The 14901-nt window shown below is 33.7% G+C and overlaps 1 protein-coding gene across 4 annotated transcripts in view; it reads right to left on the reverse strand.

Moving 5' to 3' along the window:
* LOC114318943 (uncharacterized) overlaps positions 1 to 9881 on the reverse strand; it is a 30118-nt gene extending 20237 nt beyond the window's left edge. For 2 of the 4 annotated variants that reach the window (XR_014336381.1, XM_082879746.1), the window contains exons 1-3: positions 9431 to 9881; positions 3035 to 3078; positions 2009 to 2111 (exon numbers count right to left, since the gene is read on the reverse strand). Coding sequence is in view for 2 of the 4 variants with exons in the window: in XM_082879746.1 (XP_082735872.1) it covers positions 2009 to 2111; positions 3035 to 3078; positions 9431 to 9590 (307 nt within the window). In the remaining 2 variants the exon portion in view is untranslated. The remainder of the gene's footprint in view (positions 1 to 2008; positions 2112 to 3034; positions 3079 to 9430) is intronic. The other 2 variants (XR_014336380.1, XM_028265923.2) reach the window with 1 other exon arrangement.
* Positions 9882 to 14901: the final 5020 nt, after the last annotated feature.

Consider the following 14901-nt stretch of genomic DNA (forward strand, 5'->3'; position numbering starts at 1 on the left):
TGCATAATTACGGAAAAACCTGTTGCATAATTGACCAAGAATGTTTGTATAATTACAAAAAAACCTTTACTCAACATGTAAACTACTATTAGTAAATTATTTAAAATGAAAGGGCAAAATAAGAAGAAAAAAAAGACGAGCCATGGGGAAGAAAGAGCTTCTTATATATATATAGATATATATATATATATATGTATTTATATTTGAGTTTTACAGTTTTTTATTATGAAATTCTTTTTTTCACAATTTTTTTTTCCACCTTTCTCTACCAGATGTTTGAAATCTACCGAACCGACCGCTAAACCAAGGTCTTTCATTCAGTCGATTTCGGACAATGAGTCGGTCAATAACGGATTACTGCTTTGCCAAATTGATGGTGCCGGTTCAAATGGCGGACCAAGGGTGTACCCTAGCCAAACCGACCCATGAACACCCCTAAACTACAAGAATGGGAGATTGGTGAACTTGAAGAGGTCCTTCCCTGTTACACAATCCAGATCAAGTGGAATGGGTCTAGGTCCAGCAGTTTGAAGTGAAGTCTTTCTATGAGCTTGTGTTGGGTGACAAGGGATGTGTCTTCCCTTGGAACGGTGTTTGTGGGTCAAAAGCTCCCACTAAAAGTAAAGCATTTTTTGCTTGTACTGCGGCACATGGGACAATTCTTAACATTGACAACCATAGGAGACAGATTAAGGTAAATTGATATTGCATGCATAAGAAAGATAAAAACCATCTACTTGCTGATTGTGAGATGGCCAAAGTCTATGGCGATTGGGCTGGTTGGGGTAGATTGGGCCATCCTAAACGAGGTGGAGGATCTCTTTTACTCATCGATAGGAGCAAGGGTTGAGAAAAGAAGGCGAAGGCCATTGAGCAAGGGTGTCGTTTGCTCTAATGTGGATTATTTGGCGAGAATAGAATAGGATGACTTTCAAAGGTGTAGAGATGTCATACTTCAAGCTTCAGAGTTAGCTTTTGTCTATTTCGTACATTTGGTTCTAGGATGGTTGTGAGCCCTCCTTAGATCAATTTTTGAATTTTGTAGAGTCTTTTCAGTGATACTTAAATAATGGTCTTGTCTTTCTTATAGGTTGAGTGGGCCTTCCCCTTTTGGTTTTGTGCACAGGTGTCACCTCCTTGGTGCCTTTTTAAATGAATGAAATACATACATACTTAAAAAAAATTACTAAATTTGGGTTCTTATGGAATCTGGGTTACTGCGGTGTTTGATAAAGATTATTTTTTTTAGTTTTAGACATATTTAGAATTAGCTTTTAGTCCTAACTAGTTTATAAAACCTATATTTAATAGAAAATAGAAAATCCTTTTCCTAGTAGGAAAACCACGTGGCTTCTATATAAGCAAGTCTTTGAAGTACAATTAGACAAGTTAGTAAATAATGTTTCTCTGCAGATTTTAGCACTTTCAATGGTGAGGTTAGACTCCAAACTTTCTTAATTTGTTTCATATAAAGTAGCAGAATTTCTTGCTGAAATGAAATGTATAACAGGTAAGCGAAAATAATAAAAATTGCAATGTCCGTATATATACACAAATACATGCATGCATGTGTATATTATATATATAGAGAGAGAGAGAGAGGAGACACAAACTTGCCCTTGAAAAATAATTACTTGGGGCATGGAAATAATGGCAATGGCTAAGGCTATTTTTCTATTTCTTTTGATAAGGGAGGTGACAACTTGTTACCCTAACTTTGGAGATATCAATTATGTCAGCTAAAAACAAACAAGTGTAATGTGTCCCTCAAAAGTTGAATATAGAATCATGAACAAAAGAGATTGCCAAGCTTTCAGTTTATATGGGTCAAGCAAAAAACACTCTGATCAATTTATAGTTATTTCAACAGGCAAGGGCATTTCAACAAGCTTGAATTAAATCAGGTTCAACAAAGCAATCACAAAAAAAAGCAACATAATTCATTTATAGTTATTTCAAAAGGCAATGGTATTTCTCAACAGGCAATGACATCAAAATAGTGGATTACCATTCAATATGTGACGAGAATAGTTCCCCCGCCCACCTCTACTCCCACGCCCTTGCATACCAGTTCTCCACCTCAATTCTGTAGGCTCTTTGTTGCTCAAGTTCTACAGGAAATATAAACACAAAGAGACCAGAACACATATGAAGGACAAAAACATGGATCAAAAGAACGTGACTAATATAAATACTTGTCATATGCACTATGTACAAGAGAAAGAACAATGGCATATATCTCTCTAAAATCCTATTTCTAGCCACAGTAATTCCAATTTAGGCATTTAATTTAGCATCATAATAGTATAGGGTCATGCTAATGACAGCCATGGCTGTTGTTAAGGTAAGGGTAATGCCAAAATAGTTAGAATCCCAATGCACTTCTCACATATTTCCAAACACTTTTACATATTTCTATATACTTTTCACACATTTCTATCCAGCAACTCAACTCTGCGTATGTAGTAGTTAAAGTCATTCAACAAAATAGAATGGGTGTTTTGCATCATAAACCATGGCTGCATGGCACCTTGACACTGTCAATTTATTATAAGAGAAAGATGGCAGATTGCACAGGATTGTTGCACTAGTAAAATAAATAAATCATTATTAATTAAACCAAACAAAATATAATTTTTAATTTAAGTCCTATAGACTAGGTGAAACCCATGCTCATTTTTGTCCAAGACTACATTTGGGCACTTGTCAAAGAATCAACAAAAAAAAAGGGCACAAAACCAGAGAAGTTCGATATAAAAAAATATGTATCATAAATAAAATAAAATAAAATAATAAAAAGGCAAATAGCTGGAGAAGTTTCATGATAAACTCATACAGAGACAGAAACATAGGCAAGTCCCTACGAATGGATTTTTGGACAAGATTACTTTGTCCATAATCTCGTCTATCTTAAAGCATGGCACTCATTTTTGTTTATAAATTATACATACATATTAATGGAAAATTTTGGTAAATTCATCAATATAAAATGCAACACTAACAATTCCACTACAAACTCATAAAATTATCATACCTCTTTTCTCCGATCACGTTTCCGTTTAACCTCATGGAACGTATCTGTAAAACCATAATATGCTTTTGTTATATTGCTTTAATGGGAGGATTAAAGTAAAAATAATATTAATAAAACAGGAATACCCATTACAACATATAATCTTAAATTCAATAAGATTCCCATTCAACGAAAGCTAAATAGACATAGCACAGTTTAAAGAAAAAGGAAAAACAATTGTGCCATAGGAAACATCAGAGTTAAACAATGCACAGAACAGTCTTGTAGGATGAGCACCCTATGTAACTATTAAGTGTTACGGGTAGTTTGGTCTTTATGTATTATTCTTATTAGTATATATAGTTGTGTGTAAGAGGGAAACCTATGTTTTTTTAATCAAATAATAGAGCTGTTGTTTCTCCCCCTCTCTATCTCGGTTGAATTTCTTCTTCTCCTTCTCATCTATACATTCAACACGGTATCAGAGCAATATCTTCCTCCTAGAAGATTGTTCCTCTCCTTCCTCCCTCCTTGAATCTGGTACGTTTCAAAAAAAAAATTTCCAATATGCTCGAAAATTAATGGGCATTCTTCCTATAATTTTATTTTGATTTTTTGATTATTATTAATTGTGTTTTCCAATTTTTTTTTGTTTTCTCGTCAAAAATGGGTATTTTTTTAAACTCACTGGTTGCACCCTTTTTGATTGATTTTTTCCCTCCCTCTCACATCCTAGGGAGCCGACTGCCTGTCTAGAGGGGTGTGATGTCCTTGTTTTGCTGTATTTTGGCTCTACCTTGGTTTTTTCCTAAGTTTTGGATGATCTGCTTCAATGTTTGGGCTCCTAGTTGACCTGGTTGCTTTATTCTGAGATTATTTTGCACCGTTTTAGCCTTAGAAGGTTCCTTCTTGTGCTGGTTAGGTGTTGTCAGGCTTTGTTTTGAGATACTGCTTGTGTTTCTACCCAATCTCTCTCTTTTCTCATGGCTGAACGCAAGGGTCAGTACTCTGAGGACAAGGAGGACAGTGGACTGAGTCGTGGTATGCCTCTTTGTGATAGTCCTTCTCTCTCTCCAAATTAGTCTGGTCAAGCTTAATGGCACCAATTACTTGATTTGGTCCCGCTTCTGCAGTCTTGCCATTGCCGCCCGGCGTTTGACTGGTTATATTACTAGTAGTACCAAGCACCCTACTAAGGACAGTGCTTTATCTGCTCAATGGATTTCTGAGAATGCTTTACTGATGACTTGGCTGATCAATTCTATGGAACCTACCATTAGTAGGACTTTTCTCTTGATGGATACCACTCACAAGATCTAGATAGATGCCTCTCAGATGTATTCTCAACAGGGTGATGATGCCCAGACCTATGAATTGAGGAAGAAGATTAGGGGCTTGGATCACAAGAATCGCTCTCTGGCAGGAGCTAGATTTCTACCAGAGTTTCCAGCCGGTTTGCTCCACGGATGCCACTAAGTTTCGGCAGACTGTGGAGAAGGAGCGGGTGTATGACTTTCTTGCTGGCCTGAATTTGGAGTTTGATCAGATACGAGTTCAAGTGTTGGGTCGCTCTCCGTTTCCCACCTTGCGTGAGGCTTATGCACTGGTTCAGCAAGAGGAGAGTTGTCGTAGTGCTATGGTGCATGCCCCTGTTCAAGATCGGTTAGCGATGGTTGTCGGCCCCAATTCACGTGATACTCCACCTTGTCAGCCTCAGGATGGTGGTAAGGGTCCATTGGTTGATCGGGACTGGTTGAAGTGTGATTATTATGGGAAAGATAGACATGATAAAGAAAACTGTTGGAAGTTGCATGGTTGGCCTCCTCTAGGCCGTGGTCATGGTCGTGGTGTTCGTCCTCAAGCACATGTTTTCGAGACTACTGCTAGTGCCTCGGATGATGTTGGTTCTATTTCCCAAGATGAGCTTCACACTCTCAGACGTTTAATTGCTCAACTTGATGCTTCATCCACCTTAGCTCCTTCCTCTTCTGCCTGTTCCAACTTTGCCCACACAAGTATTTCTGCTAGTGCACTTAGTACCTCTTCGTCGTCTCCTTGGATCATTGACTCCAGTGCTACCGATCACATGACAGGTTACTTCTAGTTTTTTCCATTCTTATTCACCTAATTCCGGGTAAGATAAGATTAGAGTGGCTGATGGCACTTTTTCTTCTATCTCTGTCAAGGGTTCTGTTCATTGCACCTCTTTACTTTCGCTTTCACCCATTCTTCAGGTTCTTAATTTTTCCACTAACTTACTTTCTGTTAGTAGCCTTTCAGGAACTGGCTACGGGGAAAATGATTGGCAATAGTAGAGCACAAAGTGGACTGTACTTTCTGGATGCCATTCCTACATCAACTTTGTCCTCTCGGGCTCTTCAATGCACTTCTGGCTCCTCTCTCTGTCTTGTTCATCAGTCGTATCGCCGCTTGGGGCATCCTTCCTTTAGTATTTTAGAGAAACTTTTTCCTTCATTAGTTCGAGATTATCCAAAGAACAACTTTGTTTGTGATGCTTGTGAGCTTGCTAAGCATAAACGTACTTGTTATCCTTCAATTAATAAAAAAAGTACTTTCCTTTTATGCCTATTCATACCGATGTGTGGGTCCTTCCCCTGTGGTTTCTACCTCTGGTTATCGGTGGTTTGTTACGTTTATTGATTGTTATTCTTGTGTGACTTAGATTTATTTACTTCGCACTAAAAATGAGGTTTTCTCATGTTTTAAACTTTTTTTATAAAATGGTATCCAATCTCTTCAATGCTACTATCAAAATTCTTAGAAGTGATAATGAGACTAAATATGTTGATGGAGCTTTCAGGGGGTACCTCCAGGAACATGGCATTCTTTATTAGACTAGTTATGTTGGCACTCCTAAATAGAATGGAGTTGTTGAACGCAAGAATGGCCACCTCCTTGAGGTTGCCCGCTCTCTCTTGTTTACCATGAACGTTCCTAAGTCTTTTTGGGGAGATGTTGTTCTTACAACGGCTTACCTTATTAACCGTATGCCCTCTAGTGTCCTCCACTTCCAAATTCCTCTTGAGCTTCTTCCTGTGACTTATCCCACTTCTTCCCTTCCGCCTCGGGTGTTTGGTAGTGTCTGTTTTGTTCATCTTCAACCTCGTACTCATGCGAAACTTGATCCTAAGGCTGTCCGGTGTGTCTTTCTTGGTTATTCTGCTACTCAAAAGGGCTACAAATGCTATAACCCTCACTCTCATAAGCTGTCTATTAGTATGGATGTCACCTTCCGTGAATCTGAGTCCTTTTTTCTTGTCCTCCGCTATCTCCTCGGGGGAGAGTGGTATTGATGAGATTGCGGATGAGACGGCATCATATCAGCATGAGTTGTCTTTTTTCCTTCCTACTCAACGGGCTATTATTTGTGGTGAGTGGGAGCCTAATAGTTCTATTGATGAGGAGTCGAATATCGGTGGTCGTTTGGACAGAGTTGATTTTAAGACTTATTCACGGCATCAGAAAGAGCAGGCTTCTTTTGTGCCACTAAGTCAATCATCATCTCTTATGCCAGTTCCACACCCAGTTTCCACTGACTCTACAGGTAATGATCCTCAGCCCATTACTTCACTTGTTGTTGATAGTCCTGTTGCTGATGATTTGAGTCTCCCTATTGCTCTCAGAAAGGGGGTTAGAGCCTGTACTCAACACCCCATTTCTAAATTCGTGTCATATGATTCGTTGCCTTCTCCATATCGTGCTTTTGTTTCGTGTCTTTCTTCTGTATGTATTCCGCAGGATTGGAAAGAAGTCATCACTGATCCTAAGTGGAAGGTAGCTATGGTAGAGGAGATGCAAGCTTTGAATAAAAATAACACATGGGAGTTGGTATCTCTTCCTAATTGGAAAAAATCAGTCGGATTTAAGTGGGTGTTCGCCATTAAGTACAAACACAGATGGGACGATTGAACGGTACAAAGCAAGACTAGTAGCCAAGGAATTTACCCAGACATATGGAATAGACTATCAAGAAACTTTTGCCCCGGTAGCAAAGATGAATTCAATCCGAGCTATTCTGTCGTGTGCTGCTAATTTGGGATGGCCTCTACATCAACTAGATGTGAAGAATGCCTTTCTTCATGGGGATTTGGAGGAGGAGGTACATATAGATGTACCTTCGGGATTCTCATCTTAGTCTACAGTTAGAAAAGTTTGTAGATTGAAGAAGGCCTTATACGGTTTGAAACAATCTCCTAGAACGTGATTTGGTAGATTCCTAAAGGCAATCCTGGGTTTGGGTATCAGCAAAGCAATGCAGATCATACCTCGTTTGTCAAACGCAATGTACAAAAGGTAAAAGTACTTATTGTGTATGTGGATGACATAGTTGTGACAGATAATGATGAGGAGGAGGTGACCCATCTCAAGATGCTGTTAGCCAACGAGTTTGAGATAAAAGATCTTGGTCCTTTGAGATACTTTCTTGGGATTGAAGTTGCCAGATCTGATAAAGACATCTTCATTTCTTAAAGCAAGTACATTCTAAATCTTCTTGAGGAAACAGGCATGTTGGGCTGCAGACCAGCTGAGTCGCCAATTGAGACTAATCATCGTCTTTGTAGTGGGGTTAGTGAGCTTGTGGAGAAGGAAAGGTACCAAAGACTTGTAAGAAGACTGATATATCTATCTCATACTTGTCCAAATCTAGTGCTAAGGCAGAATACAGGGCTATAGCACATGGAACATGTGAACTAATGTGGCTTCAATCTTTGCTAAGTGATATAGAGCTTGATTGCAGTGATCCCATGACTTTGGATTGCGACAACAAGGCTACTATTAGTATTGCGCACAATCCTGTTCAACATGGCCGGACTAAGCATATTGAGATTAATAGACATTTCATTAAGGAGAAGTTGAATAAGGGTGTGGTATGTATGTCTTTTGTTAAGTCTGAAGATCAATTGGCGGATGTTTTTACTAAGGGTCTTAGGCCTCGTTTGGGAAGCGGTCGGTTTAGCCAAAAAGTCAAAAAGTTACTAAAAAAATCAAAAAGTCAACAACCCATACCAAAAAGTCAAAAATTCTCTTTTCTTTCTACTTTTGCACATCTTTTCGTAAAAAATCAAAAAGTCATCCCAAACATACTAGTTTTTTTTAACTCATATTTTAGCCAAATAGCCAAAAAGTTACTAAATTAGCCTGTTCCCAAACGAGGCCTTAGTAGTAAAATCTTTCACCCTATTTGTTGCAAGTTGGGCATGAGAGACATCTTTACACCAACTTGAGAAGGAGTGTTAAGTGTTAGGGGTAGTTTGGTCTCTATGCATTATTCTTATTAGTATATATAGTTGTGTGTAAGGGGAAAACCCTATGTTTTTTAAATCAAATAATAGAGCTGTTGTTTCTCTCTCTCTCTCTCTCTCTCTCTCTCTCTCTCTCGGTTGAACTTCTTCTCCTTCTCATCTATACGTTCAACAGTAACAATAGTTTGATGATCCCAAGATAATCATGAGCATCAATTGCTCATATCATAAATGAATCAAAAACTAAAAATCATTTAACCCACACTTAAGAAGATTTGTATTAGAGAAGTTAGAACAATCCCTTAAACAATGCCCACTCCAAGCTAGAAAAAAAAAATATGATAACCGTGACCTTCATCTGATACCATCTTAGATAAGCATTGAACAAAGACCATAAGTATTAAGTAGTAATATGCCTGACTTTGAATTGAAACTAAAGCCTAAAAATCATGGTAAAACAGACTTCTTTGATCAACTATCGCCTAAAATTGCCCACCGAAACCCGCTACTCAAGCTCTAATTGGGTCCAGCTTGCTGAAAGCTAGTTCAAAATTGGATTTGTCATATACACAAGTCAAGCTTAAATGCATTTTGAGCCCATTGGTTTTCTGAGCCCATCTTGAACTAAGCTGGACAACCCTGCATATACCATAACTGTATAAAAAATAACCTAAACCAAGCTACCTGAGCTCGATTCGATTAAAGCTCCTTTGAGAATGACACAAAGATAATCAAACTAAGCTTGATCACTTTTTTAAGCTTGTTAAGTTTTCAAGTTTGAGCAACCCACTTGTTAGCTCAACTCGGCTAACTATCCTAATGTCACTTTTCCAAAATTGAACCAAAAAAAAAAATAAAAAAAGTTACCTTGAAAAAAATATATATCAACAAACTGTGAAAACCCATTAAAGCCAATCAAAAACCCAAATCAATAACCATTGAAAACCCAAATCAATTCACTCTATAATAAAACCAAATCAAATCGAATCGAATCGAATCCCCAAACAAATAGCACTAGTCAGTTAAATCCAGCAAACGCAGATCACAGCCCAACATGATTATAAATCAAGATCAAACCCAACAAACAAACAAAAAAAACAAAGAGCGCCAAACGAAAACGAGACGAAGAAACAAACAATCAAAGGAAGCAAACCCTGAAGGAGGAGCTTCTGGGCGGTCTCGTTGGGATCCATGGAACATTCCTTGAGCATTGCATATATCTCCTCTTCACTGTGATTGCCCGTGATCTCCTTTATGTTTTGGATCATCTTCCGAACACTGTTCGGGATTGAAACCCTAGCCCCACTGCTCATCTTTACAAACCACGAATATAGCTCTATATATATAACACTAGATGTATCAATCTATATATATAAAAGATTACATTTATGGAAATTGAGAAGAAGAGAGATAGAGATGGAGATGGGGAGGAGTGTGATTGTTTTGATGAATGAGATGTTGAAGAAAGGAAGAGCAGACTTGGAGGGGTTTTGAATTGATCTTTCTGTGTGAAGCATATGGAGAGAGAGAGAGAGAGAGAGAGAAGAAAAATGAAAAAAATTAAAAATAAAAATAAAAAGAGAATGGAGGAGAGGGGAGCAAATGGAGTGTAGAGCAGTAGGTTTTTTATTTTATTTTTTATTTAGGGTAAATTACATTGTCGCCCTAAGGTTTATATTTATTATAGTTCTCTCCTTTCTCTGAGATTTAAAGTTTCATTACAGATTGCTCCTTCAGTCAGTTGACAATTAAGTCAACTAACAGATTTTGCTGATGTCAACAATTTAATTTGTTTAAATACTAATTTTGCCCTCATTAGATAAATTACATTGATACCTCTCACATTTTAGAAATTACAATCCCCTCTCTAAGGTTTAAAGTAGCATTATCAATTGTCCCCTCGGTTAGTATTAGTTGAAAAAAAAATTATTTAAAAAAAATTTGTTAGCCAGATTTTTTAATTTCTATTTAAAAACCAACGTAAACTCATTTTTTGAATTTACTTTTTTTTTCCTCAAATTTACAAATTGAGACAATCATTTATAAACTAAAAAAATTATCAAACAAGTTTTTATGAAAGTTTTTAAAATTTTTGTAAATATAAATTGAAAATTGAAAACGAAATGCTAAACAGGCCTCAGATGGTAACAATAGCGTAAAATTAACAAATAATTAAATAAGTTACCAATATAAGAAATGACTTATCAAAAGATTCTTATGTTATATATGGTTTGATGTTTAGAATTTTTAAAAAAAATTAAAAATTAATTTGGTTAAGAAATAAAAAATAAAAAATAATTATCATTTTTATATAATTTTTATCTTTCGAGTGGTTAGAAATAATTTTTTACAAATTAAATATATTTCTTCATATTTATTTTTATTAAATTATTTTTTTTTTTAAATATCAAGGGGGATCCGTATTAAATTGAAACCTTAGGGGGTGTCAATGTAATTTACCCTTTAAAGTATATGTATAGGTTAAGGGCAAATATGTCATTTTAACTTAAAAGTTAACACCATCAAATAATTACACTGACAAGGGGGTCAATGTAATTTCCCAAATGTGAGGGAGAACTGTAATAAACATAAATCTCCAAGGGTGTCAATGTAATTTACCCTTTTATTTATAAGGGTAAATTACAAATACACCTCTGAAATTTTCTTAAAATATGAATTATCACATATAGTTTAGAAAATTATAATACGTCTCTGTCATAATTTTTTATTTAACAGAATTAATTAAAAAGGTAAAATTTCTAACTGCTCACCTATACAATAATAAAATTATCAATTGAAATAAAATTTTAATATTATTAAAAACCGTTAATTAACTTGATGATTTATTAATAAAATGACATGTTTGTTATAAAATTGAAAATTTTAAGAGGCATAATGTAATTTCTAGAATCACAGAAAGTAATTTGTAATTTAAGTGAATTTTAGGAGCGTGTTTTGTAATTTATCTTAAATATAAAGGCTTTTTTTGTTTTTAATGCAACAATTTTTTTATTTTTTTATTTTTTATTTTTTTCATACGGATGTTAAACCAAAAGAATTTTACCAGCTCGAACATCCAACCTACCTTTTTATATTGGGTTGGTTATTGCCCTATGCAATGCAACAATTGTAATAAATGATACTATGTAATGCAGTTTATCTAATCAGTCATTATTTCTTTTTTTTTAAGATAAATTATAAATACATCTTTTTAAATTTATTTAAAATACGAATTATTTTTTGTAGTTTAGAAAATTACAAATATTACTTTGTCATAATTTTTTATTTAACATAATTAATTGAAAAAGTGAAATTTATAACTGTTCACCTATACAATAATAAAATTATCTGAATTTTTAATTGAAATAAAATTTTAACATTATTAAAATTGTTAATTAACTTGATGATTTATTAATAAAATGACTTATTTGTTATGAAATTATAAATCTTAGGGGCATAATGTAATTTCTAAAATCACAGATGGTAATTTGTAATTTAAGTAAACCTCAGGGGGTGTGATTGTAATTTATCCTTTTTTTTGAATAATTTTATATGCATCAATTAGTGTACTAATTAATATATCAATTGATGATGTGACATAATTTAAGATATTTTTTATATTTGTAATTTGTATAATGAGTGGGGTCAATAATAATGTTATAATTAGTGTTGGTACGTATACTAATTGGTGCAAATAGCATCACTCTTTTTTTTTTTTTTAAAGGTTAAGGCACTATTTGGCATAATTATAGACGTGTACTTTTTTATTTTATATATTTTTTAAGTTATATCGCCTCTCTATTTTTTTGCACATCTTTTTTTAAAAAAATCAAAAAGTATATTTATTTAGATCATCCCAAAATCCTCTAAATTTAGGCTCTTTTTCTCAATACCAAGCCCTTGTTTGGAATGAGCTAATTAGCTTGACTTTTTTATTTTTTTATCTATTTAGTCTAATTTAAAAAAGTTGTGTTTGGGATAAATTTAGACTTTTTTGGGTAGTTTATTTGATGGTTTTGTGATAAAAAAAAGTACAATGATAATAGTTTAGATGTGACATTTTATTTTATTGACTAAATTAGTCTGTTTTGTCTCTATGATAATTTAGCCAAAATAGCTCATGCCAAACGAAACATAAGACATCTTTACATCTATCAATTCCGTATATATTGAACTCCTTAATTATGAAAATCGTATAAATATATCATTTTTAGAAATGGTCCAGAAAAAATGAAAGTAATACATTTTTATAATTAAGAGGATCAAAATATGCAAGTTCATAAATGAGGGGTAAACTTGCTAATGTTGAGGGCCCTTGTTGTAAATAACTTTTTTTTAAAAAATTTAGAGTCATTATTTGGTGCAACTTTTTCTTATGGTTTATTAGACAAAAATAACTTAAATAAGTTGAAATTTTTTTATTATCGCAGAGTTGGGAAATAAGTGCTTCTGGTTTCTATTTTTTAATTGAGGAGTGTAAAAATCCACATTTAATTATTCTTAAAAGAAAATTAATTAATTAATTAATTATATCCAAAATTTATCTAAATTTTATATATATATATATATATATTAGCGTAAAAGTTAGCTTTAAATTAATCTAATTCAGTCACTAACAAAGACATTATTAAGAATAATAATTTTGTGAGTATTCAATATTTGTTGTTTAAATTATTTTAATTAGAATTCAACATGATAATTATTCTTATTAAATACCTTAATTAAAAAGCTTAGTGTATCAATTTTGAGAAACCCATACAAATACAAATACAAAAAAAAAGAAATCAAAATCATATTGCTTGGTGACAGAATAATGCCACTTGTTAGTGTAAGAACCCTCACCTCATCATGCTTCTTGGAGTTACAAGATATGAAGTGACCAGAGAATGATGAAGAGAGAGAGAGAAAGGAAAAGCCTCAGCCCTCACCCTCAACATGTTTGAATATATATGCATACTACTCTTTGATTAGAGAAGGCAAAGGAGACTTGAAAAGAAAAAAAATATCTGCAAAGTGGAGTAAGTTAACAAGAAGAGAAGATTAAGAAAGTTTCATAGTTTCCTACCATTCCACTATCTCATTTTAACCTTACTACTAAACAAGAAAACCCTCTCAACCCTCTCATTTTTTTTAATTGTTGAAATTTTCAGATTATATTCATATGATAAATGACTAACTTATAGATAGAAATTTATATATATATGTATGTAAATTTTGTGATGTGTATATCAAATATTTGAAAATATTGATAGTCTTAAAGTCATGGTATTATTGTGGAAATAGGCTTGCATGTATAGTTTATACCATTAAAGAGAGGATTGAAGATTTTATTTGGCCCTTGAATCTGCCAGAATATTTATACGAATTTTTAGACAATTTTATACTCAAAATTTTGAGATGGAATTTCTTCTACAAAACTGTTTAGAATGATGTCTACTTCATCCATGCATTTTTGAAACAATTATTGCATTTTGTACGAATTTATACGGATTTTTAACCAAATCTGGAGCTATAGACAGATTTTACTATGTGTTTGAAAAATCATTAAAAATTTTATATTAAACCAAATCTGGTAATTTCTAAACAAAAAATGAAATTTGAGAAGTCTAGTTTCATAATAAATTTTTATATTATGGAATTGATTTATAAATTTAAGTATGGAATTAATTTAAGAAAATGTGATAAATTTGCGTCATAAACTTTCTTGGAATTTTTAAGAATTATTTATAATTTATTTTTGGAAAATGCTTTCTAAAAAATGACCATAACATATCTATTGAGTATTCTGTATATTTATATGAATTTTAGAGTAGTATAAGTAATTTATTTATAATTTTGTTTGCGAGATATACATTCTGAAAATTTTTGCAGATCAATGAGGAATAAAAAATTATCTCTTCAATTGTTTATTTGGACTGAAAATTTAATATTGTGTTAGTCTAATCTTGTAGATTAAAAATCCATACATGTGTGTAATTATGATTTATTTATTCTTTTTTTTTTTTTGTATCTAAATTATTATTTCATATCATGGTTTAAATAAATTGTTTATTTAAATTTTGTGCAATTATTTATTATTATGTGACATGTGTAATATTTTATGTTGAGAATTTTAATGAATTGATATAACATTATTTGTAATTAAAAATTGAAATTATTTGTGATTAATATCAAAACTAACTGAAATAATTAACGCCATATACAAAGTTAACAATTGACGGTTAATAGCAGTTGTTTAGGGTGAGCCCTGATTTTAAAGAGTGTACGAAATTAAGGGTTGACGGTTAATTCCGGTTGTTTAGGGTGAGCCTTGGTTTTGAGAATTCTCACGTAAATTGTGTCGCAAAACTCTAAGGTGGCACGGGACTTATTTGAATTCTTTTTGGTATTCGGTTTTGGAATAAGGTTGGATGTGCAAGTGGCACATGGGGAGGTTACGCACCCCTAGCAGACCGTTTTCTTGGGGCAGACCACGGATGTCACTACTTGGGTATATAACTCCGAACGTGGGCATCCTTGGTAGTTATGGTTGGTAACACTTGAATATTTGATCAAGAGAGGGTTTCAAATTAATCGTTGCCATACTTAGTGGTTGGTAAGTTAAATCTCGTCGGTGAGATTTCG

This window comes from Camellia sinensis, chromosome 7 (assembly GCF_055761805.1).
Source record: "Camellia sinensis isolate YWXY chromosome 7, ASM5576180v1, whole genome shotgun sequence".
Taxonomy (NCBI): Eukaryota; Viridiplantae; Streptophyta; class Magnoliopsida; order Ericales; family Theaceae; genus Camellia; species Camellia sinensis.